The following is a 26,163-nucleotide window of genomic DNA, read 5'->3' on the forward strand; positions in this document are numbered from 1 at the left end:
CCGAAAATACAAACATTCAAATTTAAATTATTTTGGAATTCTTAATCCGTTAAAAAGCAGTATGATTTTTTAATTCGAGAAACTTCATTTTTATATATTACAAAATTATGCGTGCATTACACTGTGAATGCCTGGAGTCGACTGTAGTCCCGCGATACCACTCAATGAAATGAAAGCAAAAAAAGAAAGACAATTAATTTTCTACTTATTCTAACTCACCAATATTGCACCAATGCTCAATTAGACAGGATGAGAAGTTGCAAGTTCCGTAGTTCTTCCTTAGTGTTTGAAGATGATTCTAATTTAACCAATTTTCTTCCGGGACGGTAGGAGCTGTAACTTTTATTGAACCCTTCTGAACACAAAAAAAAAATTTTACTTTTAGAGAAACTCAATTAAATTATTTAACGAAATTTCTTGAAAACTTCCTTAAATATAAGAATACTGGTGAGCTACTATGTAAGTGAAAGATATTGTTTGAAATAAAAAAGAGATCAAACTTTTGTCATAGTTGTGAGTGGCGTACCCGGTACTGGTAAAACGGCAACCGTGTCTCGTGCTCTTGTAGATTTAAAACACATACCATTTCAAGTAACCATCCAATATTTTGGTAAAATTATACACGTACTTTATGACTTGTATGCATATAATGCAGCTCGTTTTTGTTAATGGGATGGAAATCACGCGTCCTATTACCATTTATCAAGAAATTTATCGTCAGGTACCATGCTCCTTCTCTATTGGAACACTCGAAAATCATTTTTTGTACTATATTTTGGTCTAGTTATTCAGATCTAAACAAAGGTGTCCTAATTCTTCTCAATGTTTATCACTTTTGGATCAGTTTTTCCGTTCATCATCAGAAAAAACTTTTACGGAAGAACCTAATAAGGAATCACACAGCAGGTAAGGTGCTTTTAATGCATTGCGTTGACCATGGCCTTTCTGAACTTGGTTATTTTTACATAAGAATCTTAGTTATTGATGAAATTGACCATCTTTTTACCCGTGACCAAGTATGTATAACATATTATAAAATATGTTTTTTCTGCCAAAACAATTGAAACTGTTCAATTTATTTTTCTGATTAAATAACCTGAACATTTTGTTAAACATGCGTTTCAAAAAATTAGAAAGTCATTTATACGTTACTCGAGTGGCCAAACATTCCAACTGCTTCCTTATGTTTAATAGCCATTTCGAATATAATGAATCTTCCTGATTTATTTCAAACTCGTTGTTCTTCGCGTTTAGGTGACACTCTTTATAGAAAAAAATTAAAATGCACACACTTTTTTTTCTAAGGTTCTAACCGACTTGATTTCAACGCGTACACTGCCCAGGAAATATTCACCATACTTCAGTATCGTTTAAGTAATTTATATCCTGACGGGAAATTCTCCAGGTTAATAAAACAGTCAGAAAATTATATTATTTTTTCTTTTTGGCAGGGTGGCATTGGAGTTCTGTGCGAAAAAAGTTTCAGGATATTCGGGAGATATAAGACGAGCTTTCTACATTTGTCAAAAAGCGAAACAAATACAAGAAGAACAAGACGCATGTAATGAAGTAACGGTAGGGTAGAAATGTATGGCAAACACTGAAAATTGTATGGTCGAAAACAGATGAAGCATATTAAAGTGGCTGAAGATTATTTGTACCAACAAGTAAAACTTTTCGTATTAGCAGCAATCACGATTTTGTATTCCTTTTACAGCCAGAATTTGAGTTTTTACTTTCTTTACCACTCTTACCGAAATTGCTTTTAACAACACTTGTTCTTATGATAAAAGAAAAAGAAAAATCAGGTGAACCTTTCTGTTCCATCACCCTAACTAAAGTAGGACATGGACAAATTTTTTGGATTTACTCTTTAAACAAACCTCTTTTTTCAATAGCTTGCTGCACGATTCAATACTCTTGCTACTTCCTGTTCGTTAGGGTAATAAAAAAAGATCTAGTATATTTTGATTGTTTCATTGTTTTGCCTTAAAGACATCTTTTTAGTTGTCTGAGACCTGCGTCATCAGCTAGTTTGACGCTTGTGAAGAAGCTTCTTGAAACACTACAGGAGCAAAACATTGTCTTGTTTCATCAAAGTGAGAACCCTAAATCGAAGAAACCTAAACTTTCAAATTCCGGTTATACAAAAAAAGGTTCCAATAAACAGCAACGTATGGTTTTAAATAAATTTCTAGCTGAAAACAATCGTTGCTCTTCTCTTTGATTTTTCGTGTGTCTATTCACATTTTTTTTTAGAATTAAATGTAACCAAGGAAACGGATCGTGTACCTGAATGTCCAAATGAAAATCTTTGTACTCGCCTGTGTGTTGAGGTACTTATTTTCAAACACATATCACCTTTTCTAACAATTATTCTGTGTTAGCTTGATGTTGTAGTTTCTGCCTTATCACGCACCCCGATTTGCTTTCAAAAACTTCAGTTGTCCATATAAGCAGAAAAGAATTCAGTTGATCCCCAATAACCTTTTTTCATTATGACAACAAACGGATAACAACTATAATGCAATCTTTATTTATTATTCAAATTCTATTCAATCATTCCAAAAAAAATCTTTTAATTAAACTAGTGTTTTTTTTTTTATTATTCCGGAAACTCAAAGGGAATTAAAAAGGTGACCACGTGAAGTAGACCATTTGACTACTTCATTTCTAGATCAACAAGAAAACACTCACCCATGTTTTTAAGATAACAATTAGAAATCAATCTGAATTTTGTTGTTAAAGCTATTAAAATAAAAAGAATGGGATCTTGTAGTTTTGAAATCTATGAATCAAAAGTTTTTGAATGATTACATAAGACTTTTTTTCATGAAAAAAGAAGTTGAGACCAGAAAATTTAAATGGACGTGTTAATTGCTTTTAACACAAAAACATATTTTCTTAAGCTGCGAAAATTCGGTAACTATCGAGTTCATGAAGTATTTGAGAAAGACGTGAATCTTTGAGTCTCCTTAAAGATGGAATTAAAAACTAGAAAAGTTAGATGAATACAAGAAATGATGAAAGTGCTGATACCTTAGCTTCATCAGCACATCTCGGGAAAAGATTGACAAGACATGAAATCTCAAACTCCACCAAGTCTCCGTGTTTATCTAATACGGATCTTAAATCCAAGACAGCTTGTCTTACTTTAATCTTTGCGAAATGTGTTGAATAATCATACGCTTGACGCACAACACTAACAGAAAAAATGTATGTTATTTTTAAACAATACATCAGATTGTGTACTTTTGAGCTTGACGACTACGTGAATAGTTAGCTCGCAGTTGGTCGGTTAAAACTAAACGAACTTCACATAAATTTAAACATCGACAGCCGTCTAATTCTAAAAATAAAAAAAGAAAAAAATAATCATTGTACCAAAGCAAAAAATAAGATAAATTACTACAACCTTTCCCATACTTCATTTTAGTAATATCAACAACATAATCATCTTGAGTTGTTGGATGATTCATTGTACACTCAAAAAAATACTTTGTGTCAAATCAAAACTCAAGTAAGCAAGCAGTTGCTCGCCTTAAACGACTCTTTAGGCTCAAGGAATGATAAACATGTTTAGAATCAGTGTCTTAAGAAATAATTCAAAATACTAATAAAAATTGTTTTGGAGAACATGCTAATGTATAAAAAAGTCGTTAAAAATATTTTTTAATTAAAAAATGTAAAAAAGAGTCTTTTTTTTGTTCCTTTAAAAAAATCAATTATACTATTGCAGCCTTTCGATTAAAAAAAAACATTGGAAAACTAAATTAAAACATGCAGTGTGTTTTACATTGACTCAAAGCAAGAATTTAAATGATAATTAAAGCATATGAAATTTTTTTTTTTTTAAATTACTTAAAAAAATGCTTGTTTTGCTTGAAGTTTTAAATTTTTTGTACTCCTTGTTGGAAAGGGATTAATTTTTTTTTCATTAATAATACGCATGCGATTAGAAACGGTGTTTCAAAAACAAATGGTCACAGAACGTAGTGTTGGTAAAATATTGCGTAATGGCTACTAAAGTGAGCTGAGTCACAAAAAAGAAAAAACAATCAGATGAGACTTTTTTTTTTTTTATAACATAACGATATGGATAAAAAAAAAATAAACATCACATCATTCGAAGATTTCTAATCATTTAATATTTTTTGGTCAAATTATTATTAAAAGAATATTAATGCAGTGGCAATGGTTTCATATAACTTTAAGGAATTAAGAAAAAGTTCTTCTATGGTTTCAATTAAACTGGGTAAATTAGATTTAATGGTTTTAAAAGAAATTCTGTTAGTTTTTTTTTTTATTAATGAAATCAGTATAAAACATTTGCATTCACGCCAGTGTTTCAAATTCGTTTCACCTGTTTTTTGGTCTTTCGTATGTTTTTTTTGTTCATGATTCCTTTCTCTTATCGTGACACCTTACATTCAACTCATATGAAAATATATTTTAATTTTGTAAATTATTGACAAATACCACGAAGGAACATGTTTGTTTACGGAAATGGTATGCAAGTGAAAGGAATTCATATTATTGTAGGGGTGTCTGATTAACTAGCGTTAATGTGTGTTGTTAAATCCATAACGCAAATTTTCTTTCTTTATATCACTACAAGCGTTTATAAGCGTTGAGTACTCTTCTATTAACAATACAATTTTTTTATGACCTGAAAAACCGATTTTTTTCATAATGCCAAACAAACTAGAAGGTAAATTAATTTTGTATACAAAACCTGATTACTCGTTTTTTCTTGTTGCTCTTTATCATCCAATAGTATAGAACATTTTTTTTTTTTTGAAATCATTCTTTTTGAATTAAACCAATACTCTGTTTAGCATTCTAACGTTTTTACGAAAACGGAAAATAACTACAATTGTTTAATTGTTTCTCGATTTAAACTTTTTCTTGTATTTCCTTTAAATTCATCATATATCACATCAACCTAAACAAACAAAAATTGCTGGTTTCGGTATCCTTTTAAATTACTTTAAAGCACATCTTTCATTAAACGGAATTACTCGGTTTCATTGTATCCAAAAACTATGAATGAAATAGAGAATCAAGATGATGCGTCTGTATCCTGCATTTCATCCTTTCATCGTCGTAAAACAAGCCAATGTGAATGGATTGACATACTCCCTATTTGTACAGCGAATTATTTAGATTTGAAATCTATTATGACATTAAGAAGAACATGTACTCAAATGTATTATACGAAGAAATTCAGTTTATCTCACTGTATTTTTGATAATTTCTCAACACTTACCGAACAGGAATTTCTTTTTCATGTTTTGCCTTGTCTAAGAAAATTTTTAACAGCTCAAAGTATGGAAAAGTTAAATTTCTCTCATTGTTGTTTACTTACCGATACTTTTCCCATTTCCCTCATCCATTCATTTCTTAATACATGTTTTTTTAAAACGTTAAAAGCATTATATTTTGATTTTTGTTATACCCTTACCGATAAATCATTAAAAGTTTTATTAGAAACCAGACTACCTTCCTTTGAAATTCTAAGTTTTCGTTGTGCACGGTCACGAGATCTTACAGGAGCACCTTTTAGTATTGTAAGTTTTTAAATAAACGTCAACTAATTTCTTTAATAAAAAAAAGGATTTCTGTTAATGATGAGTTCTTTTTTCAAACGCTCTAGGTAGGATTATTATCCAGTTCACGGTGGCCTCGATTTCATCAGCTTTCTTGTAGTTGCACTCAAGTTAATTTAACACATCTTGATTCGGTAATGTTCTTACTCTTTAAAAAAAATTTACTTGTATGATATATTATTAGGTTGCCGAATTCCTAGCAGAAAGAGCTACAGAATTAGCAGTTACACCCAAATTAAGTATATCAGGAAGCTTGGCAAGCAATAGTTTAATTCGTCGTTTAGGACTAGAAAGAGCACATGAACAATTTATTGATGCTATTGTTGTCAAAGGAACTCTTCAACATGTTGAAGAAGCATGTCTACTATTTCAAAAATTGGTACACAACAAGATAATTTTAATCACTTTTTAACCTTTTAAATTTCTAGTGGTATCAAGCAATGGAGACCGATGAGAATAAATCTAAAGTATTACATCGCTTAGTATTTCATCGCGTAGGTTTTTTTTTTTTTAAAACAAAAAAAAATCAATAACCTCACGTTTTGAAGGCTATTACAATATTGGTGAACGCTCCATGTTCTGTAGCGGTAGTTGATGATGGAAAAGGTCATGAGAAGGTTTTTTGTTTTTTACAACATCGGCAGAAGGGAGTCAAACAATCTTGTAATAATGAGGTAGAAGAATCTCTAGTCATTTTGAAAAGTACTATGCTAATTTTATTTCCTTTTTTATTTCTAGGATGGAAATAATATCAAAGTTGATAATTTTTTGAATCATTCAAATAAAACCACAACATATGCTATGGACTCGTCATGTGCGAAGGATTTATGTCCGTTAAAAGATTTTCAAAGTCTCGCAGAACAGGATATGTCACATTTCGTTCATTATTTACGTTGGACGTATCCTTTACCCATTGCTGTTCGGTTGGGTAATTTACCTTTAGTCCACTATTTAATTAAAAAAGGAACTTATGTGGATGTATGGGGATACAATTTCGCTACACCTTTATATACTGCGGCATCTCATGTTTTATGTAAACTTACTGCACTGTGTGCACTCAAAAACAAATGATCGATTTTTTCATTCTCTAGGCAACGATAAAATTCTAGTGAATACATCATCTCAGGATGTTGAAGGATCACAGGAAAAAAAGAAACACATTGACAGTCTAGCAGACCATTCTACTAGTGAAGCGTTAAAACAAAATTCTTTACTTTCTGAAAATAATTCAAGATTAAAAATGGTTTATCTTCTTTTAAAAAATGGGGCTCCCGTCGATGCTCCAGATTTATATTCAGTTAAATGTCCTATTAACGCCGCTATTAAAGTATGATTTAAAAAAAAATGTTTTGTCTTCTTTCATTGAAAGTTTTTTGTTTTTTTCCTAATGGAAAAAACAATAGAATGATAATCAAGATTTGCTCGAATTGTTTTTAGCTTGTGGAGCTACGGTAAATGTGCGAATGTTGAATCAAAATATAATTCCACCTCTAATTCAACTATCTAAGCGTCAACAACAAAAAAAAAGAACTGTGAAAGGTTTAGCGCGGCTTGGATATAAGTCACCTTTATTTGTTGCTTGTGAATTACAAGCATGGCGTTGTGTTTCCGTGTTATTAAATCACAAAGCTGACCCGCATTGGAGGGATCCTTTCAGTTACCGAAATGTTACTCCTACATTATTAGCGTATCGTAAAAATTCAGGTAAAAAGAAGACACTTCAAATTTCAACATTTCATCTTTTATTGCTCACAATATTTTGTTTAGCGATGCTACGTTTATTTGTGCTCAAAGGTGCTGGAAGCACAGAAGAAACAAGATGGGTTCTTTCTGAAGTTTTAGCTGCCGCTATATTACAAGATGATGTTCAAACAATCTCCTTTCTTGTATGCGATGTTCTTTCTTTATCCATCTTAACATTGTCGTTGCGTTTTTTCTCTTGTTATTGTCCATTGACGCATTTAAAAACATTGTAAAAAAAAAGATAGGTACATATCCTGACTTAATGTATCGAGAATCCAGTGGTATGTGGTCATTACCCCTTCATCAAGCCTCACGTTTAAATAAAATAGCTCTTGTTCAACGCCTTTTACAACTTGGTAATTTTTTTTATTCATTTTATTCTAAGTGCATTTCCGTTTTAATGATATGAGAAGGGAATGAGCCGAATGTTACAAATAATGAAAGTTTGACACCACTTCATTTTGCTTCTAGTGAAGGAAACAGACACATCATTGAACTCTTAGTTAAGAACGGAGCTGACGTTGATAGGATAGGTGGACCTCAGTTAAATACGCCTTTACATATGGCTGTCGAAGAGAATCATGTAAATGAATATAGAAAAAATTTGATGTTTTTTAGAGAATCTATTCGTTAACTTAATCAGATTGAAGCTGTTGAACTGTTATTGAAATTAAATGCAAATGTTACTATAAAAAATATTGCTGGGGTAATTTAATATATAATCTGTTTTTTAAACTTATAAAAAAATGGCATCTTGCTATTTATTGTAATAATAGATGACACCTTTGATGGTGGCTATAGTTGCAAGGCATGATAAAGTTGCACCTCTTTTGATTCAACATGGTTGGTTATAGTTTTAAAATCATTTCAGTATATTTAATTAAAGAATTGTGTTTGGAACAGCATCTGTTGAGGCTTTAGATACATTAGATGATAACAATCGTTCGGCATTGTTCTACGCTATTCATTTTTGCCAATTTAAAGTTGCCGACTTTTTAGTGGACAAGGGTAAATATTCGAATATTTATTTTGAAATGAGAAGTTTCTTTTGTGCATAGGTGTTTGTCTTCAACTTACTGATTCAGCCAATGCAACAGCTGAATCACTTTTACTTGAAAAAATCCATTCCTTTAAAAAAACAAATTTATCATTAAATAAATTGTTTTGGAACTTCGTTAATGTAACTTCAAAAGCTAATACATATCATACAACAGCCTTGACTGGCAAGCTTGAAAACAGCGAGTGTTTTAAAGCTTACGGACGGTCCATGTGCGACGCTGAGAAACAACAACCAGATCAAGCATTAGATGAAAGTGTTAAAAAACTAACCAATAAAAGAAAAAAATTAGCAAAACAACTTTTAACAAAAATTCGATCACGTTTTAAAAAACCTCACTGTACTACAGCTGGTTTGACATCCAATTTTCTATCAACTAGTTTACCCCATGTTGTTTACCCCCACATAATGTCTCACAAGTCTCAGCAAATAGCCACTGGTCACATCTCGTCTTCCTCCTCTCAGACCAACCAAAGCGATTGATTTGAAGAAAAAACTTTACGATTTTTGTTAATGTATCATGTGGAACAAATAAAAAATTGTATTAAGTCATACCAGATGGCACACCGAATAGAATGAAAATGGTTTTAGATCATATTTCCCTTTTGTCCCACTAGCTTTTTCACGTAAACCAAATTTTTTTTTTTCGTTTAGCATAATTAAATAAAATTGTTTAACATATTTTTTAAAGTTTTTCGTTTACACCATGTAGAAACAAATTAGAGATAGTAAACTAAAAGGTGTTTTTTTATTTAGGCAAGAAGAATAAAGAAAATAGTGACGTTTTGTGTGTTCGTTAAATGAGTGAATTAAAAGTATAATGTTTTGTTACATAAAAACAAAGTTTTCGTAACGAATAAAATATATAGACAAAAAGACTGTTTGAAAAAGAAAGAAATTTTGTAGTTTAGGAAAAATAAATTTATATTAAAACGTTAACAATTTAAAATAAAAAGTACTCATGATTAAATTTTCGCCCCTTGTACTAAGCGAATCATACAAAAAAAAAGCTAGAGTTTAATATTTTTAACTTGATTTAAATGAAACGAGGCGGTAAATAAGTTTTTATTTGATGTTAGCGTTAACAGATAATACCATCCTACTAATAAATTTAATCTGAAATATTCAGAGTTTTGAAGAAGTTTTTTTTTTTTTTTAACGAAAATTATTATCTTTTAAATTTTTTTAGTTAACAATAATATAGTGAAACGTTTTTAATGCGGATAATCGAATATTTAAGGGTTGGTAAGCTCTCTCATTTTTGCATGACATGTGAAAAGGAAAGTGTGCCACTGTAGTAGGATTGCTTACGACTGAAAAAAAAGAACAGCCTTTTAGAAACTTTGTTTCAATCCAATCAAAGCCAATAAAGTATATTGGTCACTTTATTTGATTCAAGTTTTAATATGAAAAACACAGGAAGTTTTTTTGGTTCTTCGTTGACTCCACAACAATCACAAACAACAAATGCTAGTGGTTTTTTTCAAACCAATGTAACAGCACAACCACAGCAAAGCAGTTTAACAGGATTTAGTTTCAATACAGCGCCTGACGCAACGCCAACATCGCTATCAACAGAAAAGGTCGCCTCTTCGCCTTTCAATAATTCGGCCATGCAACCAACGTCTTCGACGGGGCTTTTTGAAAAAACTTCAAGTGATCAAGCAGGTCAATCAAATGGTTTAGGAGGTCTTCTAAGTAGCACAACGACGAATGATAGATTGCAAAATAAAACGACAACAAGTCTTTTTGGATCGAATTCAATGAATGCTGGTTCTCTTCCCACGAACACACTTGGATTAAATTCAAGTAATCAGTTTTCTCAAAGTAATACGTCTGGTGGATTCCTTAACAATTCGGGAAGCAATGCTACATCTCAAACTACTCTGCCTCAAAGTTTTTTTGGAACCACAAGTAACACATTAACACAAGGAAATCCTTCTTCAAACCTTTTATCCAATTCGTCCACTACCGCGCCAACTCAAACTAGTGGAACGGGAGCTTTTTTTGCAACTAGTGCCACAAATACGCCAAATGATAGTAACAGCTTATTTAAAACAACAACAACAACAACAGGAAATCAACCCTTTCAACTAAGTGAATCTACAAATCTTTTTGGGACACTACCTAATAATAGTGGGAACAGATCGACTTTGGGAGGAAATATTTTTGGAACAAACAGTAATACTCAAACGTCATCACTTACACTTCCAACAAATATTTTTGGTACCTCCCAAACAAACAATACAACTCAAACAAATCCCTCTACATTACCATCTCTTACCACAACAACTGAAGCGTCTCAAACAGCCAAACCATCTACCCTGTCGGGTTCAACTCCAGCCCTTAATTTCGGTGGAAATAAAGGTAATTTTTTTAAAAATATATTTTACTTGACTCTTAAAGTCGTTGATTGTTTGTGTGTGTGTGTGTTTATAGATGCAGGTGACCATTTTAAATATTTTGTTCGTAAAAACAAATGAATTTTTTTTAACAATAATGTGCGTGTTTACAGCTCCTTTATTTAGTGTATCGTCCGTGCAAAATACCACAAAAGAAACGCCTGCAGTTAATTCTGGGGCTATGACAGGTATTTTAAACCATTTCACTGTTTGTGTTTACTGATTCCTATGAGAAATCTGCAGGTCTTTTTGGTTCATCGTCCGTTGCTCAACAATCTAACGCTGCACCTTCAAACGTGACGGGAAGCAGTTTGTTCTCTTCGACATCAGGTAATCTCAAGCGCGATTTTTGAAAGTATAGATGTATCTCGAAATGAAAACAAAATTATTCACCTTTTTAGGTCAAGAAACTAAAAGTAGTTTGACAACTTTAGGTTTGTTTTCTAAAACGACACCAACTTTTGCGACTTCAGCAGTCGATCCTACAAAAGACAGCTCATTAACAACGAATTCAAAGCAATCATCAATGACAGGTAATTACATTTTTGAATAAGTGAAAAAAAATGGTTTGTAACGGTACACAACATGATCGTTTTTTTTTTATTTTATAATTTGATTGCTGTTATAGGAGATGTGACCAGATCTGAAAAACCTCTATTAGAAGGTATTGTGTTGTCAAGTGTCATTTAAAGCAGAAACATTTGAAAAGCGGTATAGAACATGCTTGTGAATATATATAGGTACCACGTCTAGAGAAAATTCAACGACAACAAGTGCAGTGCCCAGTAAGAAAATCTGTCAAGAGTTTATTTTCTACAGGATTCATACATTTTTTTAGATACTTCTTTATTTCAAGGACATAAACCTTTATGTAAGCATACACAGAGTAGAATACGTATTGAACTGATTTGAATTAACTCAATTAATTTTTTGTTTGTTTCAATACATCCATAGCTGACTCCAAAACCCGTAACGAACCATTTGCAAGCGGGCAAGGTAGTTTTTATTTCGCTTATCGTTCTTCTGTAGTGTAATGTCATTTTTTTGTATAAGAATAGCGACGAATAGCTTGTTTGATAGTACTAAGATTAATAAACCAAAAGAAGATTCTGTGAGTCAAAGTGGAGGATTGTTTGGAAAGACACAAGAAAATGTACTGACTAGCAGTATTGATATAAACAAAGGTCTGTTTTTCATTTGGTATTTTAATCATATATGCGACATTTATTAATGTGTCACTGGCTTGTTAGACAATAAAGGTCAAGCTGCTTTGTTTAAAGGAAATGAATCGACAAGTATAGAGTGCATGAAAAGAAGTTGATGTTTAAAAAAAAAAGATAGAAAGAAAACACTTTCAATTGGTTTTGTTTGTGTAGGCAATACTAAAAACATAGGCTTAAATGACCCAGAAACAGGAAATTCTATAAAACCGTCGAGCGATAATGGTATAAACATGGTGGAGATGTTTTCATAAAATTGATGCTTTTTTTAAAAAGTTTCCAAGGACAATTTGAATTTCGCCGATGGTACATTGGATGAGTATCAATATGAAAGGATTGACCAACTTTTAAGTCAATGGGATCAGCGAGTCAAACGACAAGTATGTTACGGAGTGTGCATTAAAAAAGCGACATAACATGTGACCTGAAAGGTGGCCGATTTCCAAAAATATGCCAAAGTTGTTGCGACGCTTGATTTAGACTTATGTCATTCGGTTTCCACTTTGGAAACAGTAGAAAGGAATCAGTTAGCTATAGAAAAAAAAATGTGGGAAATAAACTCTTCATTAGATCAAATTGAGGTACTTTTTTTTATTTTAAACAATGCGTTTTTTCTGGATGCTTTGTTTGTGAAGAACCAGCAAGTTTCTTTGGAAAGCTGTTTAGAAAACATTCAAGGTGTCTTGGAGAGCCATATGGGTGATGCGGATACAAAGCATCCTCTAAAAGGTTACAAATTAAAACACATACTTTGATTGTATGTTCAGCTTTGTCATTGATATTTAGGGCGATTACAAACGATTACCACAACTTTAGATGATGCTGAAACAGTTGTCGATCAGTTAACAAAGGAAGTGAACAACATTCAAGTAAAACAATCATATTACCCCTTGTATATTATCAATCTTTACATACAGGAAGCGTTACATCCCGGACCCTTAGGTGATGTTATCACAATGTTAAACTTACATCAAAGAAGTTTAGATGTCTTAACGGAGGAAGCTCATCAACTTCGTGATTGTTTAAGTCAAATCGGGCATCATGATTTTACCAATTCATCAAATACAACTACAACGTAGTATTGACAACGATAGAAATTGTTTGTTAAGAAAACGCTTTACTAGAAAACTAGTCAAGTAGTAATACGGTGCAGTAAATATAGTTTCTTTTCTATTGAGTGTACGATTTTTTTTTTTAATTTTAAAATTGTTAGATAGTTTAAGATGCCACCCCTCCCAGTCATCTGAGTTTTCAGAACATTCTCCTAACAACAAATGTCGTTCTAAGCTTTTCTACCAATGTTTCAGTGTTTTTTTTTTTCAACCAACTCGAATAAGATATATTGTAACAGTTTGTTTCATTTAAAATTTAATTTTTATTAAATTTTCTTGACTATAATTTAATTGATTAAGATTATTAATGAATTTTATTAAATGCTTTGGATACCCTTCAACACGAAAATTTTGTTTTTCTTCAATGAAAAGTCAAAATACTTTAACTTATTTAAATAAAACATTTTATTTTCCTAGAAGATACTTTTCTAATGAAAAAGATATTAAATTGCGTATGAATTGCGTTCGGTCTATACAAAAGGTTAAGAAACACTAACATAATGGTACTATCATAGTGTCATGTTTTCTTTGAGATATTATGTAGATTACTCAAGCCATCAAAATGGTAGCTACTTCTAAAATAAAACAGGATCACGCACGAAAACATATCATGGACAATTTTTCATCAGGTGTTAAAACGCTTTTTTCTGACTATGTTGGCAAGCAAAAAACCATTAACGCCTCTTCTAGCAAAATACAACTTTTATCTATTTTCTCCGGTAGCTCTTGTGTTTCACACGAATAATGCCTTTTTTATTTTTAAACTCTAGACAAAGGTTTGTGTGGAGGAGTGAATAATGCTGTGATGAAAAAAACAAAAACGTTTATGAAAACGAATGAAACGTCTTGTGTCTTGTACACAATTGGGACGCGATCGGAATCGCTCGAACTGCAGTTGAAAGAAATGTTAGCTATTTTTCACACGAAAGTGGAGCTCTCTTGATAAAAAGAGTTTGTGATGACTGGTTTTGTTGACTAGGGAAAAGATATCTTTTCGTGAAATAACTCAAAATAATGTCTCTTTCACAATAGCCTGTTATATTGCACATCGTTTATTACAGGTACATCTATCAAGAATATTTAACAACCTATTTGAAAAAATAAAGTGATACGCCACAACGACATCAAAACTATCTTCATTTATTATCATGATTCCTGACATACACCTCGGTTTGCTTACTACTGTTGTTTTTTTCTAAACGCTTAAAAAAACAATTTTAAAATATTCTACAATTTCATAAATTTTTTAATATATGCCAATAGATTTTTAAATTCTAGGATACCTTGAAAATTTATTTTTTTTTTATTAGGAAAAAGACTCTAAGATTGTCATTATATATAATAAATTTCGCAATATTATTTCCTACGATACTGTTGAAAAGCAACTTCCGGATCTGAACACTACCCTTAAAGTAGATTGAATTCCGTAACATCTTATATTATGCTTGAAATTGCAGGCTTTAACAACGGGAGAGTTTAGTATAGAGCCAGGCACCACAGAAACAGCTAAGGATTTGTATGAATTTTTCGTAGCTATTTGTGTTTATGAATGTATACTGAACAATTCTGCAGCTGAACAGGTAATTCCATTTCATAAAAAACTCTTGTAAAAAGACATTGTTGACTTTAGTCAAGCCGCATCTCAGCTATGGAAAATGCTTCCAAAAACGCTTCAGATATGTTGACTCAATTGAAATTAAAGTATAATACAACTCGGCAAATGAAGACAACTATTGAGTTAATGCAAATTATTTCTGGCGCTAATTCGGTTTGACTGTTTCGCCATAGCGAGAAGGTCAAAAATTTTTTTTTTTATTCTCTCTCACAAAGAAAACTATGTTTTGCTTTTTCAATTATGGAATGTTTGTAATTATGTAAACACAATCAAATCGTACAATAGGCTTCTTTATATAAAAAAATAACATTAGGTTATTTAAACAATTCATATGATTTAAAAAACGAATGATGAAAAAAACCGTGTCTCTTAAATAAAGTCGACTCTGTAGCAAACTTACAAGAAGATTTTTCTGTTTTCCATCTATAATTGATTAAAATATCCTTCAATAATCAATTGAATAATAGAAAGAGCAGTCGAAACAGGATTTGAATCGTCTTCGTTTTGACTTAAAATAAATTGGCAACACCTCCTGAGTCGTTGCAAATGACATGATACGTCAACGTGAAGGGATTGTAATAAATCTAAATTAGCTAAGGCAGCAAAACACCATTCAAGAAGTCGCATTGTAGGATGAGTTTCTTTTTCTTCTAGCGCATCACCATTTTTTAGAATTTTTGTATAATCTACCAAGTGATTTGTAACAATGTTCAAAATAGAAATGCTTTTTACCTAACCAAACACATACAATGATTAAAAAATAGCATACGCATTTTATCACTAATTTCGTGGAAAGAATGAAACAATCTACACTACAGATTTACGTTCTACAACTAACCCACAGATACACACTCAACCTTATTGCAGCGTGACATACTTTCCACAATGATATACAATATTAAAGCATAGGAGTAAGACAATGGTCATTATGTTAAAGGTTTTATATGTTAGTAGAGCGGAAGGGCAGTAAAGCAGCACGCAAGTTCCTTAACAGTTTTTAGGTGTACATCACTCACACAATCGCATACGCCAACAACAGACATGCACACATCCTGATTCAAAATGACATTCTCCCACTCGGTATCAGTCCATTCGCGAGGTAAGGAAAAAGCCTTATCATTTGTTTCTCCGGTTAAATATGGACAATGCTGGCTTTTTTTTTCTAAATGCTTTTATAAAAACCACATATGTTTATAATCGTTTTTAAAAGTGCTTACGGATTTAAAAAGGATGAAATATTTCAAGATGCAATCGTCATTTGATTTGGACGCTTTTAAAGGTGAATTTATATCATTTATACTTGTAACCTGCGAAGCGTTGGCTCTTGAACTTTTAAGAACATCTAATCGCAGTATATATTTTAAATAATGACAGCGTTTTAAATTGTTAGAAACAGTAGAAACATCAGAAGGTTTTTCCTTTGTAAGGGTTTCTTTAATACAGGATGCTTCGTGCTGAACATTTTCTATATACACCAATGCTTCATCACATAAAAAATTTCTATCTAATTCTTCAGATGAATCACTATTGTACATAATATTACAATCGCTCACATCCTCCTCATCTACTGAATTCAATATCATGTCCTCTATAGCTGTTGTTGTTGACATTTTTTTAGGAGGCTTGAGTATTGAAGTGTTAATTAAGCGATCATCTGTTCATAAACTAGGAACAGTGATGCTTTTTATCAACGATTGTGTAACCGTCATTAACAATTTGGTAAAGAAAATAAATTTCAGGACGCAAATAAGAATTGTTTTAACTGCCTGTTAAGGGTCAGGAGGTTTTCAATACTTGAATCAATTCATTTTAAAAAATTTTTATTCGAGATTGTTTTACATGAACTTTAATTGATGGAAGAACAACAAAACTATTCTCAAATATGTCTACAGAATTTCTGTACTGAAACGAACAAGGTTACGAATGCCTGCAGTGCACAGTGGCTTATGGTAGTGTTTAGTTGAACGTTTTGCAATACCACCAAAATTTTTTTCCCTTCAAAGTTTTATACGTTTGCAGCACACCTTCCAGAAACCTTAAATTCGATGCACCAAGATCTTGTCAAAAAATTTTATATGAATTTCCCTGACCAGTGTACTAAAGGGCCCTACGCTTATTGTTTTTCTAATTCGAAGGCTTCGTTCCCTCCACAGTAATGTTTCTTTAAAGTTCACAATGGAGTGCTACTGCGATAATAATATCTAGAGTGACTTCTCGAAGAGAACTTTTATTATGGTTGTGTTCTGTGGAGAATATTTGTCGATGCGCAGCGAATTTCCCAACACGGCGATGCACGTAAGCTAATTAATTATCTTCTTTACTGCGTTATAGAATAAATGTCTAAAGCTTTGATAGTTTAATGAAGCGCTGGAAAACGTCATCTGAAGAAATGCACAATGAAACGTTGTCTATAAAATCCTCAAAGTCATAAGCACTATTGATCGTTACATCAACGAGCACACAGTCCTTGCTACGTCTTGATGTATTATACAGCGTCACCACTACATTAAAGCTGCTTGTATTTATTTCTAAAAGAATTCTTTTTAAAAAAATAATTTCTTCGCTCATTCCACTAGTGCAGCTTTTACTGTTCTATTGAAAAAGTACACATATCGTAACAACTTGTAATTTTGGCGGAATTTATGTTCACCATATTTTTTTTAAAAACTCTTATAGTGACATATCAATTATAAAAAAGCTTTTGTGCACAATAATTTTTTATTTGAAGCTGTCTCTATTCTTTTTGTGTGCTTCCAACTATTACAAGATTCACGTCTCTAGTCTGACGAGTTTTCTCAAAACAGTTAGTTGCTTACCAGTAACAACTCTTAAAAGCCAACGCACAAAACGCTATACAATAGCTCACTGTTCATTTCATCTGGTATTGGTTTTCCAATTATCTGATAATAGACTATATGGATGGAGTGACCAAAGATAAAATAGTTATAACATTGCACCTTAATGACATCTATTTCGGAAGTATTTATACGAAGAAGCAATCTAAAGTTGATATATATTTTTTTTTATATAAGATAAAGGAAGAAAGTTCTAGTAGCCCTTTTTTCAACAAACATAGACAAATCAGTACTCAGTAGTTAATTTTTTTTCTTCTTGTGAATAAAGTCAAGTTTACTTGTTTTTATCAGTTAAAAATATACTAAAAATATCTTTTTTACTGCTATCCTTGGTAATTGAATTAAACCACCGTCATATCAATAATATCATGTCGAAAACCTCTAGGTCTCTATTTTTTAACACAAATAGTGAAAATGAGAAAAAGAAATACTAATTACAGCGACACAATAAGTATTGTTTGAACTCTTTTTCAAGCTGTCTTTACATTGTCATGTATTATCGGGCAACTCAAAGGGAAGTATTTTGAACGTAATTTTCAGCTTGTTGCATCACATGAGCACGACTCTCTTCAGTACCGTAAGAAGTTTCAAAGGCTAACCATCTTTTTTATTCATCAAAAAATAAAAACAAAACAATAAAAAACAATTCAATATTTACCGTGAAAAAAAATATTTCATTTGTCTTGGTTTAAATAAATTTGTCATTGCGATAGGCTTGTGAAATAAAGGTCCACAAGAAGATACGCTAAAAAAAAAAAAAAATTTTTGGCGTTTTAGATTAGGTAATACCTTAATTTTTTATTTTTTACTGCGGTGATAAGAGCGTCATAATACTGACCCCATAAATCTGTACGCTTCGGATATTCATCCAGAAGCTTTTCAAAGTATGTGCGACCCCTAAAAAAAATAATAAGAAGAATGCAGTCTGCAGTACCTTAGTATTTTACCTTTCTATTGATCCAATTTTCATTTCTGCACGAGCTGTGGCACATAAAACGTCTACTTGTTTTTTCTTAGATAAACGATTTAGTGCACGAAGCAAAACGCCTCGAACATTGTTTTCAGTATCCATTGGATTCTCTACCGCTAATTCCAATAAGCACATGATATACCGAATCCAAGTCTGGTAGACTCCAATTAGCATGATTAGAGAACATTCATTACATTACTTTTTTAGAATTAGGATACTTATCAACACATTTTTTACAATATTCTAAACATTTATCAACATTGTTACGTTGCTGATAAATGTGAGTCATCTGTAAATAAATTTGCTTTGGATTATTATATTGAGTAGCTTTTCGAAAAATATCATTCAATGTTTCAACTGTTCCAAAAGACGCTTCAAGATTCAAATACGCCACCCATACATTAAATCTTTCGGATTCATGTTCAAAGCTTATTCTTTCTAAAGCATTTTCGGCAACTTCTCGCGCTCTATCTAAATCCTTTAATTTCAAAAAGTACGCCATATATCTATTCGTTTACAAAAATCGAATTCATTTTGAGCGTTTAACTTAATCTACCTTATCCACACGCTTGATGCGTTAGGTTCTATTTGAATTAATCTTTCAAAATCTAGGATGGTTTCTGCAGACACACCATCTTTTAAAGTATCTTCCTCTTCTATCTCACGAACTCTCATTTCTTCGCGTATCTAAAAAAAATAAATGAGCAAAAAGAATTAAAAAAAAATGTTTTTCATTTGAATCAAAAAATTAATAAAAATTACTTTAGCCGCAGTCGTAAGTCGTCGTTCCTTGCGCTTGCGAGAGCGCATTGTAGAATCTTCCTCATCCCCTTTGAACGTTGTATCTAAGTCTTCAGCGCCAAGTACTGCATCATCTGCGAGTGCATCGCTAAAACTATCATCTACGTGTATAACCACAATAAAGACTGGATCCTTTTACTAAATTTGTTTACCTGAATCTGATTCGTTGGTTTTAAACCTTTTCAGTCTTTTTTTTTCTAGTCGTTTCTTTATCCCTTTATTCAAGGTTGAAAGAACCGTTGAAACGCACGTACTATAATTGATTGAATCATCATCACTACCATGTTCATCACACTTTTCATCAAAATTGATATTTACAGAACTGTCACTGTCATAATTTTTAATAGTTTCTTTTGTTTCACCATTATCGATAGGTAATCGGTCATCAACCTTTTGAGGATTTTCGGACTGATTTTTTGTAACAACCTTAGGTTTTCTATTCTTAGAAGCAAGAGTTTCTTGTAATGTTACCACCGATTCATCAAAACACGATGGCTTTAGCGTTACCCATATTTTTTTCTTTGTTTCATCTAAGGAAATTATACGAGCAGCTAATAAATCGTTAAGAGGGTATTTATTTAGTAACTTTTGCCTAACCACTTGCTCATCCTCTTTACTATAATCTTCCATATCATGTATTTCTTTAACATAACAAAAAGCATGAAGACAACTATTTTCTATTTGTAAAATTAAACCAGAGGTTAGTTTTTTTTTAACCTGAGTGGCTACTACATCGTTGATTTTCAAATCACTAAAAGTAAGAAACACATCAAAGACTTTTCGTATAGACGCCTCAATAAGCCTTGACGATTTGTTTTCTACATGAGTTATACGAACAGCTGGCAATATTTGACCCTCTACATAAAAATTTGACACTTTTTCGGGATCGATGGGTGACTCGGGAAGTTCGCATAGTTTAATACGAGCTTCAATGCCGACATTTAAATAAATAAAAACACCTTTAGAACAACCGCATTTTACTACTGCACCATACACTTTTCCTACATCGGATTCACTGATGGAAGTTGGAATTTCTTGACCTTCAGCTGAGATTTTTTCAAACAATTTTAACAAAATTTTCTTGTTTTTACCACGACAGTTCCATCGTAAAGTCTCAAGCTGCTTTTGTTGCTTGCTCATCGCAAGAAACCTTATACTTGTTACCCGTTCTGTTACTTTCAAGCTGTTTTCACTAGGCTTATATCTGAATCTTTGGGACCCTGAATTTCCTAGCTTTCTGAAGGCTTTAAATAAACCGTCTAAACACTTTTTTAAGACGTTACATTAAATTATTTGTTGCCATCTGTTCTACAAGAAAGCTTTTCATTTTATTTTGTCAAAATTTTCTTAAAAAATTATTAGCCATACCAGCTTCTGCTAGAGGATGGTTAAGATAATTATATTATTGTTTGTCTTGTGCAGAACGCTTATAAAATACCAATAAAAAAAAATTCATGATGATTTTATTTATGACACGTGTTGGTTTTTTCTAGTTATTTTTCAAATTAAAAGCCTGGTGCATTTAGTGAATTAGAATTGTTTTGCACAAGAAAAAAAGACGGGAGTCTAACAAGATGCATTTCCATTAATAAGAAAGTGTTCAAATTCATATAATTTTATTTTTCCATTGATGACATTGTGCGTAAAACACATTTTATTTTTTATACAAATTGGTATTTCAATAACTCTCGCTTTATCTAAGAATAACAATAGCAAAGAAAATTTTTTATTAAGAAAAATTGTTGAAACGGCATTTCAACCAGGTGAAAAAATTAAAATGAAAAACCATCCTCACTATATTACCTGTTGTTATGTTAGTTTTGCAAATACTGGATGTTTCATCGTTGCGGCAAGATGATATGACACCAGCATCTATACTAGATTTCATTGACACTGAGTCGAATCCCATGTCATTCGTGCAACTGCGTTCACTTAACTCTCACAACACATTGGAGACGAATTTCAAAGAGGACGATATTCAATTATATTTGAAAACGGAGTTAAAGCAATCATTGCAACCAAGTAATGTTTTTACTTTGATTTACAAAATACTGCTTTTTATTATCTCTTTCTTCAAAGTTTACTATTCTTTCGGTTTAACTAATGAAGGTCAGTCACACGATTAATAAATATCTTTGCGTGTGTGTGTGTGTATGAATGATATGTATGTCTCTTTTTTTTTTAACGTTCTCAATAAGGGGTACCTGATGAGAAGCAGTTGCAAAGGTACTCATTTGTGTCGGCATCCATTCATATAAACGTTTGCTCTCTAGTCGACCTGCGTTTATTATCTGACCCATGGATGACGATACCCTTGCGATTGATCCTTTACATTATCTTCGATATCAAGCTCTTTATTTTTTTTTTTAATAACAAATGAAATTTCACTGAATACTAAACATGGTTCATTTAAATTGTATTCTTATAATGTCTACATTTTTGTGAAATCCAAGTACTCTTATTCATTAAGCTTTTATTTCAATAAAATCTTTTCCTATTTACTAGAATTTCACGCTTCTTTTAATCCAGTGGTTTCACTTGTACATTTTTAAACTAATCGTAGCACCTTAAAACAGTTCTTGTTTACACCCTCGCATGCTGTAAGTGCACTAAATTAATGCTTGGATTACTATTCACGAATACTTTAGCGTTTACTATATACCTCTTAAGAGTTTAGCGTGTTTTTTGTGTTAATAAAACTAGATTTTGAATAAATCTCCTTAACAAGTAGAATTTACATGTAGTTCAATCTACCAAATCTTCGTTAAAAATTGTAAACATTAAAAAAGAGTTGTATATTTAAAAGCTGAAAAGTAACATAGCAAATATAATTACATTTCTGGAATTTCAACTTCCTCTTCATCAATCATTTCTTGTAAATTTTTGGGTTTTTGTCCGTCTACTGTGCATCCTATAGCGTTACACGTTCCTAAGACCTCCTTAACGGTTCCTTTAAGCTCTTGTGCTAAAACGCCTTTGTTGGCAGCTCGCAATGTGCGAGCAATGTCAATAATCACTGACAAAGGCAAGTCACCACTGTGCTTGATATTTTTTGTTTTCTTTCTATCTCGAAATGGTTCTTTAAGCGCCTTTATAAGGAGCGACGTGCATGTTGGCACAACATCAATCGTAGCTTGTCTGTTTTGAATTGTGAGTTTCACTGTGATTTTAATACCCTTCCAATCTTGCGTATGTTTGGCAATATCATCTCCAACCTTTTTCGGAGCCATACCTAAAGGACCTAATTTTGGTGCTAAAACAGAAGCGGCTCCAACCTCACCACCCGTTTGCCTCAAATACACTACAAAATTGAAAAAGCACAAACACTAATAATTCTTCTTTAAATATGAACATCACTTTTACCATAATGAATGTCGTTAGGGTCAAACTTTGGAGCCATATTGAGGTTTGAATTAGTAAACGAAACGCACGGGTGTTGGCAAGAAGAATAGGTAAAGTCACTGTAAAAAATTGTCCCGTTGGGATGTGATTAATTACATGTTGGGGCATGCTCTGCAGTAACAGTAGGTGTTATATTAGTACAAACGTTTTGAGAAGATTTCTATTATTTTGCTGCCTCTCAAAAGCTGTGGAAGTCTTCTTTTCAACCTTCAGATATTGTTGGATATAAAATCAACATACTAAAGGATAACAGAAGATCCACTTTTATATAGATTGCAATGGCTCCTAAAGAAAAAAAAACGAAGGCTCAAATTGCTGTAGCCGCAGCTTCTGGTTGCCGTACAAAAAAAAAGGTTTTAATTTTTTTTTTAGCTAAATTTATCGTTTGAGTTTTTTTTTTTCTAATTTTTCAGAAGTGGTCTAAGGGAAAGCAACAAGATAAATTGAATAACAGTGTTATTTTCGATAAAAGCACCAGTGAAAAATTACTTAAAGAGTTGCCTAAGATGAAGTTTTTTACTCCCGCGGTCGTTTCCGAACGATTTCGTATCACCGTATCTCTTGCACGTCTTGCTATAAAGGAACTTGAGAACAATAAAGTGGTTCGCCGTGTCGGAACGTTTCATCATGCACAATATTTGTATGTTCGTTGTGAAAACGAGAAGGAAGAGTAAATTTTTTGTTTTGGAGTGTTCATATTTTTTCCTTATGTAAATGTTGAATTCCAGTTATTGTTAAAGTACAAAAAACACATATAGAATAATGCACGTAAGAATTATGATTTCTCGTCAACCTTGATCTTTTCTCCAGTTACTGAAATACGTAATATGCGTTTCCAAATGAGTTTTGTTAATTTTTTTAACTAATTGAATGAAAGTAATAAAATTGTTTTTTTAAACATAAAACGTGAACGCTATTTTAATGATAAGCAATGTAAATGATCATTGAGCGCTTCAAGTGATTTGTTAGGGGTATCCTGACTGTTTTTGACGACATTTTTTGATGCCCGCCTAATTTCAACATATCCTTAGTAAGACGCTTGTACTGTGAACATACCATTCTGCGACTAAATCGCTCATAACTTGCTTGGAATTGTAATTAGCTTTTTCTGACTTCACTTTATGGTAGTTATCCTTTCAAAATTTTTTTTTTAATACATATCTTTAGACACGGTATGAAAACAATGTACCTTAATAAATCTTGTGTAAGGTGTTAGTTCGCGTTTGTGACTCGATGGGTCCAAAATTTTTCCTTCGCGTAAAAAATGACCAAGAAATCTAGCATATGAATTGTTGTTTTCGAATTTTTTTTTTAATGATTCCTACATTAGTGATCCTTGACACTCTTGTTTTCCACATCTTGCAGTACTTAAATTGCTAATTTTGGAATGTCTTCCATAAATGTGGCCACATGCTTCACATTGATATCTTTTAGGATAATGAATTTCATAATTATGTGTTATAGTAACAGGGATAAAAGGCCACAAACGTCTAGCTTTTTTAGCCCTACACAAATGAAGAACACCATGGTATGAAACTTGTAAGATACACTAAACGTTGAATTTCTGTAAAAGTTAAAGCACCATTTTTGGAACCCAGGGCCATGAGCCGGTTGCTCTTCGTTTTCTAATAAAAATTGTGCTGCATGACACATTTCATGTAATAATGTTGACTGCAGTCTCTCTTCTTTATCAATCACTCGTGAGGATAGCTGAATTTGAACTGTGCGCACCATCTGATTCCTTGTCATCATTGTTTGGCCAGCAGTCCGTGTCAGTCTTGAATTCCATTGTATAATAGTCGATGAGGGAATTTGATTTTCAAACACTGTTTCATTAAAGCGTTGAAACCTATGACATGATTTTAAAACGAAACATGACTGGTTCCCATTCTCAATTCGTTTTATTCAAAAGACCATCTAATGAATTGTGAACTTACCATTTAGAGCAAAGAGCTTTACGTTGTTTGGTAAATTGAGGAAAACGACGTTGTGGTGTCACAGAAGAAATAATAAGCCGAGAGCGAGGTGTGGATGGACTCGTATCCCTCGTAGACAAACCTTCCCATTTTTCTCCTTCACATTGAACAGCTTCAGTGTCTTCATCATAGATATGACTCAATGTATCTGAATGTTCACTGGATGGTTCATCATCACTACAGGTGTGAAGTATTAAGGTGTTTTCAATCTCTTTTGATGCGTCCTCATCACGAACACTACTAGGTGAGTCTCTACCATGAATGTTGGTTTTTTCGTGTCCAGGGTTGTTTGTGGTGGACAAATTAAACGACGGGAGAAGACTGGGTTTGTTAAATGTTTCTTGCCACAAGTTGTTTTCACACGGTTCAGGATTAAAACACGGTTTACGCAACACACAAATAAGTTCTTCTAGTAACGCAAGTTCATCTTTCCACTCAAGTCGATGACCGAGAAGAACTGCATTTTTTTGATACACCAATAAAACTACAGACTCAATAAGATTAGAAGAATCTGTCTTTTGTGTTTGTATGACTTGCTCAACCCGTGGTTCTGTTCCGTTTCCATTAAAACATGTGTTCGTATTCGTTAGCCGTAACGACGTGACGTCTTCATGACCATCCTTAGCACACACTGGAGTTTCACAGCTGAAAGGAGATTCTACCAGATCAACAAGAATTGATTTTTTATCTTGCCCATTCGTTTTTTTTATGGCTTCCTAAGGATTTAAAAAAATAGGTTTTTAAAATAGCATTGGTTATAAAAGACTTGCTACACAAAACGTACAGTGTCAATTTCATTCACGGACGAAGATTCTTTGTAAAAAAAACGAGGTGTTTTTTCCCATTCTCCAGGAAGAGGCAAGGGAAAATCCTGTACACTCAAATCATCTGAAAACGCTTGTGTATCAAGTGATTTATCTAACAAATCATCTTGCGTTAAGTGTTGTGAAGAATTGTTGTGTTTCTGTTGGTTTGGTTTGGAAAAGAAACTTGAGAAAGAAAAGCGTGTTGCGCTGGCTGCTGCGTCAAGAACTCTTTTTGTTGATCGTTGTAAAAAGTTGAATGAGGACGTATCAGCACACTCTGCGTTGTTGGAACTCATGATTCTGACTAAAGAATGACCCTAACTGATTAAAAATAAAGAGACATATTGATTTGATGTTCTTCGTATTAAAACAGGGTGACTCTTTGCCATAGTACATTCAACATTAATTTAAGAAATTCAATAATGTTCCTGTACGAGCCCACAATTATTTTTCTCATTTTTTAAATGACATAAACACAAAAGAAATAAGAAATATTCGTTTTGTGTACTCTATAAAACAAAAATCGTTTCTAAACAAAACAATCAAAACTGTTAGAAAACATCTGTGACAAAAAAACTCTATTTTGTTACTGCAA

General features: G+C 32.4%; 11 protein-coding genes and 2 long non-coding RNA genes across 25 annotated transcripts; 7 read left to right on the forward strand and 6 right to left on the reverse strand.

Annotated features, from left to right (window-relative positions):
• Nucleotides 1–193: 193 nt before the first annotated feature.
• Nucleotides 194–2,614, forward strand: LOC128884074 (origin recognition complex subunit 1-like). 2 transcript variants are annotated; one of them, XM_054137121.1, is made up of 15 exons: nucleotides 194–326; nucleotides 386–459; nucleotides 512–591; nucleotides 656–721; nucleotides 785–906; nucleotides 971–1,016; nucleotides 1,134–1,254; nucleotides 1,306–1,405; nucleotides 1,452–1,575; nucleotides 1,626–1,667; nucleotides 1,718–1,840; nucleotides 1,899–1,942; nucleotides 1,996–2,174; nucleotides 2,260–2,336; nucleotides 2,388–2,614. In XM_054137121.1, exons 1-15 carry the CDS (start codon nucleotides 250–252, stop codon nucleotides 2,454–2,456), a joined length of 1,344 nt encoding a protein of 447 aa, XP_053993096.1. In that variant the 5' UTR covers nucleotides 194–249; the 3' UTR covers nucleotides 2,457–2,614. The 2 variants fall into 2 exon arrangements, with proteins under 2 accessions (XP_053993096.1, XP_053993097.1); XM_054137122.1 differs by having other exon boundaries at nucleotides 386–447.
• Nucleotides 217–2,019, reverse strand: LOC128884078 (uncharacterized). Of its 4 annotated transcripts, XR_008459226.1 has the most exons (10): nucleotides 1,884–2,019; nucleotides 1,755–1,835; nucleotides 1,662–1,708; nucleotides 1,519–1,600; nucleotides 1,318–1,466; nucleotides 1,153–1,262; nucleotides 1,007–1,096; nucleotides 629–884; nucleotides 527–561; nucleotides 217–355 (listed from the first exon to the last, which is right to left on the reverse strand). It is a non-coding gene; the product is annotated as an uncharacterized LOC128884078 (long non-coding RNA). The 4 variants fall into 4 exon arrangements; XR_008459225.1 differs by having other exon boundaries at nucleotides 1,662–1,835; XR_008459227.1 differs by having other exon boundaries at nucleotides 966–1,096; nucleotides 1,662–1,835.
• A 137-nt stretch (nucleotides 2,615–2,751) lies between the features above and the next one.
• Nucleotides 2,752–3,682, reverse strand: LOC128884077 (DNA-directed RNA polymerase II subunit RPB4-like). The gene is made up of 4 exons (XM_054137131.1): nucleotides 3,416–3,682; nucleotides 3,253–3,349; nucleotides 3,040–3,202; nucleotides 2,752–2,994 (listed from the first exon to the last, which is right to left on the reverse strand). Exons 1-4 carry the CDS (start codon nucleotides 3,477–3,479, stop codon nucleotides 2,905–2,907), a joined length of 414 nt encoding a protein of 137 aa, XP_053993106.1. The 5' UTR covers nucleotides 3,480–3,682; the 3' UTR covers nucleotides 2,752–2,904.
• A 400-nt stretch (nucleotides 3,683–4,082) lies between these two features.
• LOC128883670 (ankyrin-1-like) lies at nucleotides 4,083–9,646 on the forward strand. Of its 4 annotated transcripts, none has more exons than XM_054136276.1 (16): nucleotides 4,083–4,711; nucleotides 4,778–5,570; nucleotides 5,657–5,743; nucleotides 5,794–5,988; nucleotides 6,038–6,103; nucleotides 6,158–6,283; nucleotides 6,348–6,642; nucleotides 6,701–6,936; nucleotides 7,013–7,313; nucleotides 7,377–7,495; nucleotides 7,594–7,708; nucleotides 7,766–7,935; nucleotides 7,996–8,058; nucleotides 8,129–8,195; nucleotides 8,256–8,360; nucleotides 8,411–9,646. In XM_054136276.1, exons 2-16 carry the CDS (start codon nucleotides 5,046–5,048, stop codon nucleotides 8,890–8,892), a joined length of 2,952 nt encoding a protein of 983 aa, XP_053992251.1. In that variant the 5' UTR covers nucleotides 4,083–4,711; nucleotides 4,778–5,045; the 3' UTR covers nucleotides 8,893–9,646. The 4 variants fall into 4 exon arrangements, with proteins under 4 accessions (XP_053992251.1, XP_053992250.1, XP_053992249.1 ...); XM_054136275.1 differs by having other exon boundaries at nucleotides 4,083–4,255; nucleotides 4,320–5,570; XM_054136274.1 differs by having other exon boundaries at nucleotides 4,083–5,570.
• A 169-nt stretch (nucleotides 9,647–9,815) lies between these two features.
• LOC128884461 (nuclear pore complex protein DDB_G0274915-like) lies at nucleotides 9,816–10,858 on the forward strand. The gene is made up of 2 exons (XM_054137891.1): nucleotides 9,816–10,735; nucleotides 10,849–10,858. The coding sequence occupies exons 1-2, from the start codon at nucleotides 9,816–9,818 to the stop codon at nucleotides 10,856–10,858; spliced, it is 930 nt and encodes a 309-aa protein (XP_053993866.1).
• Nucleotides 10,859–10,871: 13 nt separating this feature from the next.
• Nucleotides 10,872–15,065, forward strand: LOC128883772 (uncharacterized). 4 transcript variants are annotated; one of them, XM_054136465.1, is made up of 20 exons: nucleotides 10,872–10,999; nucleotides 11,055–11,141; nucleotides 11,213–11,344; nucleotides 11,440–11,475; nucleotides 11,552–11,596; nucleotides 11,650–11,682; nucleotides 11,766–11,807; nucleotides 11,870–11,995; nucleotides 12,062–12,106; nucleotides 12,188–12,256; nucleotides 12,308–12,411; nucleotides 12,463–12,612; nucleotides 12,667–12,760; nucleotides 12,818–12,900; nucleotides 12,949–13,862; nucleotides 13,914–14,049; nucleotides 14,123–14,204; nucleotides 14,454–14,555; nucleotides 14,601–14,723; nucleotides 14,774–15,065. In XM_054136465.1, exons 1-15 carry the CDS (start codon nucleotides 10,909–10,911, stop codon nucleotides 13,108–13,110), a joined length of 1,299 nt encoding a protein of 432 aa, XP_053992440.1. In that variant the 5' UTR covers nucleotides 10,872–10,908; the 3' UTR covers nucleotides 13,111–13,862; nucleotides 13,914–14,049; nucleotides 14,123–14,204; nucleotides 14,454–14,555; nucleotides 14,601–14,723; nucleotides 14,774–15,065. The 4 variants fall into 4 exon arrangements, with proteins under 4 accessions (XP_053992440.1, XP_053992438.1, XP_053992437.1 ...); XM_054136463.1 differs by having other exon boundaries at nucleotides 12,949–13,624; nucleotides 13,688–14,049; XM_054136462.1 differs by having other exon boundaries at nucleotides 12,949–14,049.
• Nucleotides 15,066–15,181: 116 nt separating this feature from the next.
• Nucleotides 15,182–16,368, reverse strand: LOC128884462 (uncharacterized). The gene is made up of 3 exons (XM_054137892.1): nucleotides 15,976–16,368; nucleotides 15,775–15,927; nucleotides 15,182–15,490 (listed from the first exon to the last, which is right to left on the reverse strand). The coding sequence occupies exons 1-3, from the start codon at nucleotides 16,366–16,368 to the stop codon at nucleotides 15,182–15,184; spliced, it is 855 nt and encodes a 284-aa protein (XP_053993867.1).
• Nucleotides 16,369–16,473: 105 nt separating this feature from the next.
• LOC128883882 (uncharacterized) lies at nucleotides 16,474–17,806 on the forward strand. The gene is made up of 4 exons (XR_008459141.1): nucleotides 16,474–16,707; nucleotides 16,762–16,910; nucleotides 16,964–17,053; nucleotides 17,105–17,806. It is a non-coding gene; the product is annotated as an uncharacterized LOC128883882 (long non-coding RNA).
• Nucleotides 17,807–17,949: 143 nt separating this feature from the next.
• On the reverse strand, nucleotides 17,950–20,794 carry LOC128883874 (uncharacterized). Of its 2 annotated transcripts, XM_054136723.1 has the most exons (9): nucleotides 19,537–20,794; nucleotides 19,346–19,485; nucleotides 19,140–19,270; nucleotides 18,783–19,089; nucleotides 18,561–18,736; nucleotides 18,403–18,510; nucleotides 18,272–18,358; nucleotides 18,099–18,215; nucleotides 17,950–18,002 (listed from the first exon to the last, which is right to left on the reverse strand). In XM_054136723.1, the coding sequence occupies exons 1-8, from the start codon at nucleotides 20,522–20,524 to the stop codon at nucleotides 18,122–18,124; spliced, it is 2,031 nt and encodes a 676-aa protein (XP_053992698.1). In that variant the 5' UTR covers nucleotides 20,525–20,794; the 3' UTR covers nucleotides 17,950–18,002; nucleotides 18,099–18,121. The 2 variants fall into 2 exon arrangements, with proteins under 2 accessions (XP_053992698.1, XP_053992699.1); XM_054136724.1 differs by having other exon boundaries at nucleotides 17,950–18,215.
• Nucleotides 20,795–20,863: 69 nt separating this feature from the next.
• On the forward strand, nucleotides 20,864–21,797 carry LOC128883879 (uncharacterized). The gene is made up of 5 exons (XM_054136732.1): nucleotides 20,864–21,147; nucleotides 21,203–21,406; nucleotides 21,464–21,493; nucleotides 21,583–21,610; nucleotides 21,658–21,797. Exons 1-5 carry the CDS (start codon nucleotides 21,015–21,017, stop codon nucleotides 21,677–21,679), a joined length of 417 nt encoding a protein of 138 aa, XP_053992707.1. The 5' UTR covers nucleotides 20,864–21,014; the 3' UTR covers nucleotides 21,680–21,797.
• A 413-nt stretch (nucleotides 21,798–22,210) lies between these two features.
• On the reverse strand, nucleotides 22,211–22,921 carry LOC128883878 (uncharacterized). The gene is made up of 2 exons (XM_054136731.1): nucleotides 22,748–22,921; nucleotides 22,211–22,685 (listed from the first exon to the last, which is right to left on the reverse strand). The coding sequence occupies exons 1-2, from the start codon at nucleotides 22,782–22,784 to the stop codon at nucleotides 22,216–22,218; spliced, it is 507 nt and encodes a 168-aa protein (XP_053992706.1). The 5' UTR covers nucleotides 22,785–22,921; the 3' UTR covers nucleotides 22,211–22,215.
• Nucleotides 22,732–23,572, forward strand: LOC128883880 (uncharacterized). Of its 2 annotated transcripts, XR_008459137.1 has the most exons (3): nucleotides 22,732–22,836; nucleotides 22,904–23,139; nucleotides 23,200–23,572. XR_008459137.1 is itself a non-coding variant. In XM_054136733.1 (2 exons), the coding sequence occupies exons 1-2, from the start codon at nucleotides 23,065–23,067 to the stop codon at nucleotides 23,458–23,460; spliced, it is 336 nt and encodes a 111-aa protein (XP_053992708.1). In that variant the 5' UTR covers nucleotides 22,926–23,064; the 3' UTR covers nucleotides 23,461–23,572. The 2 variants fall into 2 exon arrangements, 1 of the variants encoding a protein (XP_053992708.1); XM_054136733.1 differs by lacking the exon at nucleotides 22,732–22,836 and having other exon boundaries at nucleotides 22,926–23,139.
• Nucleotides 23,573–23,656: 84 nt separating this feature from the next.
• Nucleotides 23,657–26,140, reverse strand: LOC128883875 (uncharacterized). The gene is made up of 7 exons (XM_054136725.1): nucleotides 25,547–26,140; nucleotides 24,724–25,478; nucleotides 24,369–24,635; nucleotides 24,112–24,291; nucleotides 23,976–24,063; nucleotides 23,843–23,919; nucleotides 23,657–23,796 (listed from the first exon to the last, which is right to left on the reverse strand). Exons 1-7 carry the CDS (start codon nucleotides 25,862–25,864, stop codon nucleotides 23,700–23,702), a joined length of 1,782 nt encoding a protein of 593 aa, XP_053992700.1. The 5' UTR covers nucleotides 25,865–26,140; the 3' UTR covers nucleotides 23,657–23,699.
• Between the last annotated feature and the right edge of the window lie 23 nt (nucleotides 26,141–26,163).

This window comes from Hylaeus volcanicus, unplaced genomic scaffold (assembly GCF_026283585.1).
Source record: "Hylaeus volcanicus isolate JK05 unplaced genomic scaffold, UHH_iyHylVolc1.0_haploid 12237, whole genome shotgun sequence".
NCBI lineage: Eukaryota > Metazoa > Arthropoda > Insecta > Hymenoptera > Colletidae > Hylaeus > Hylaeus volcanicus.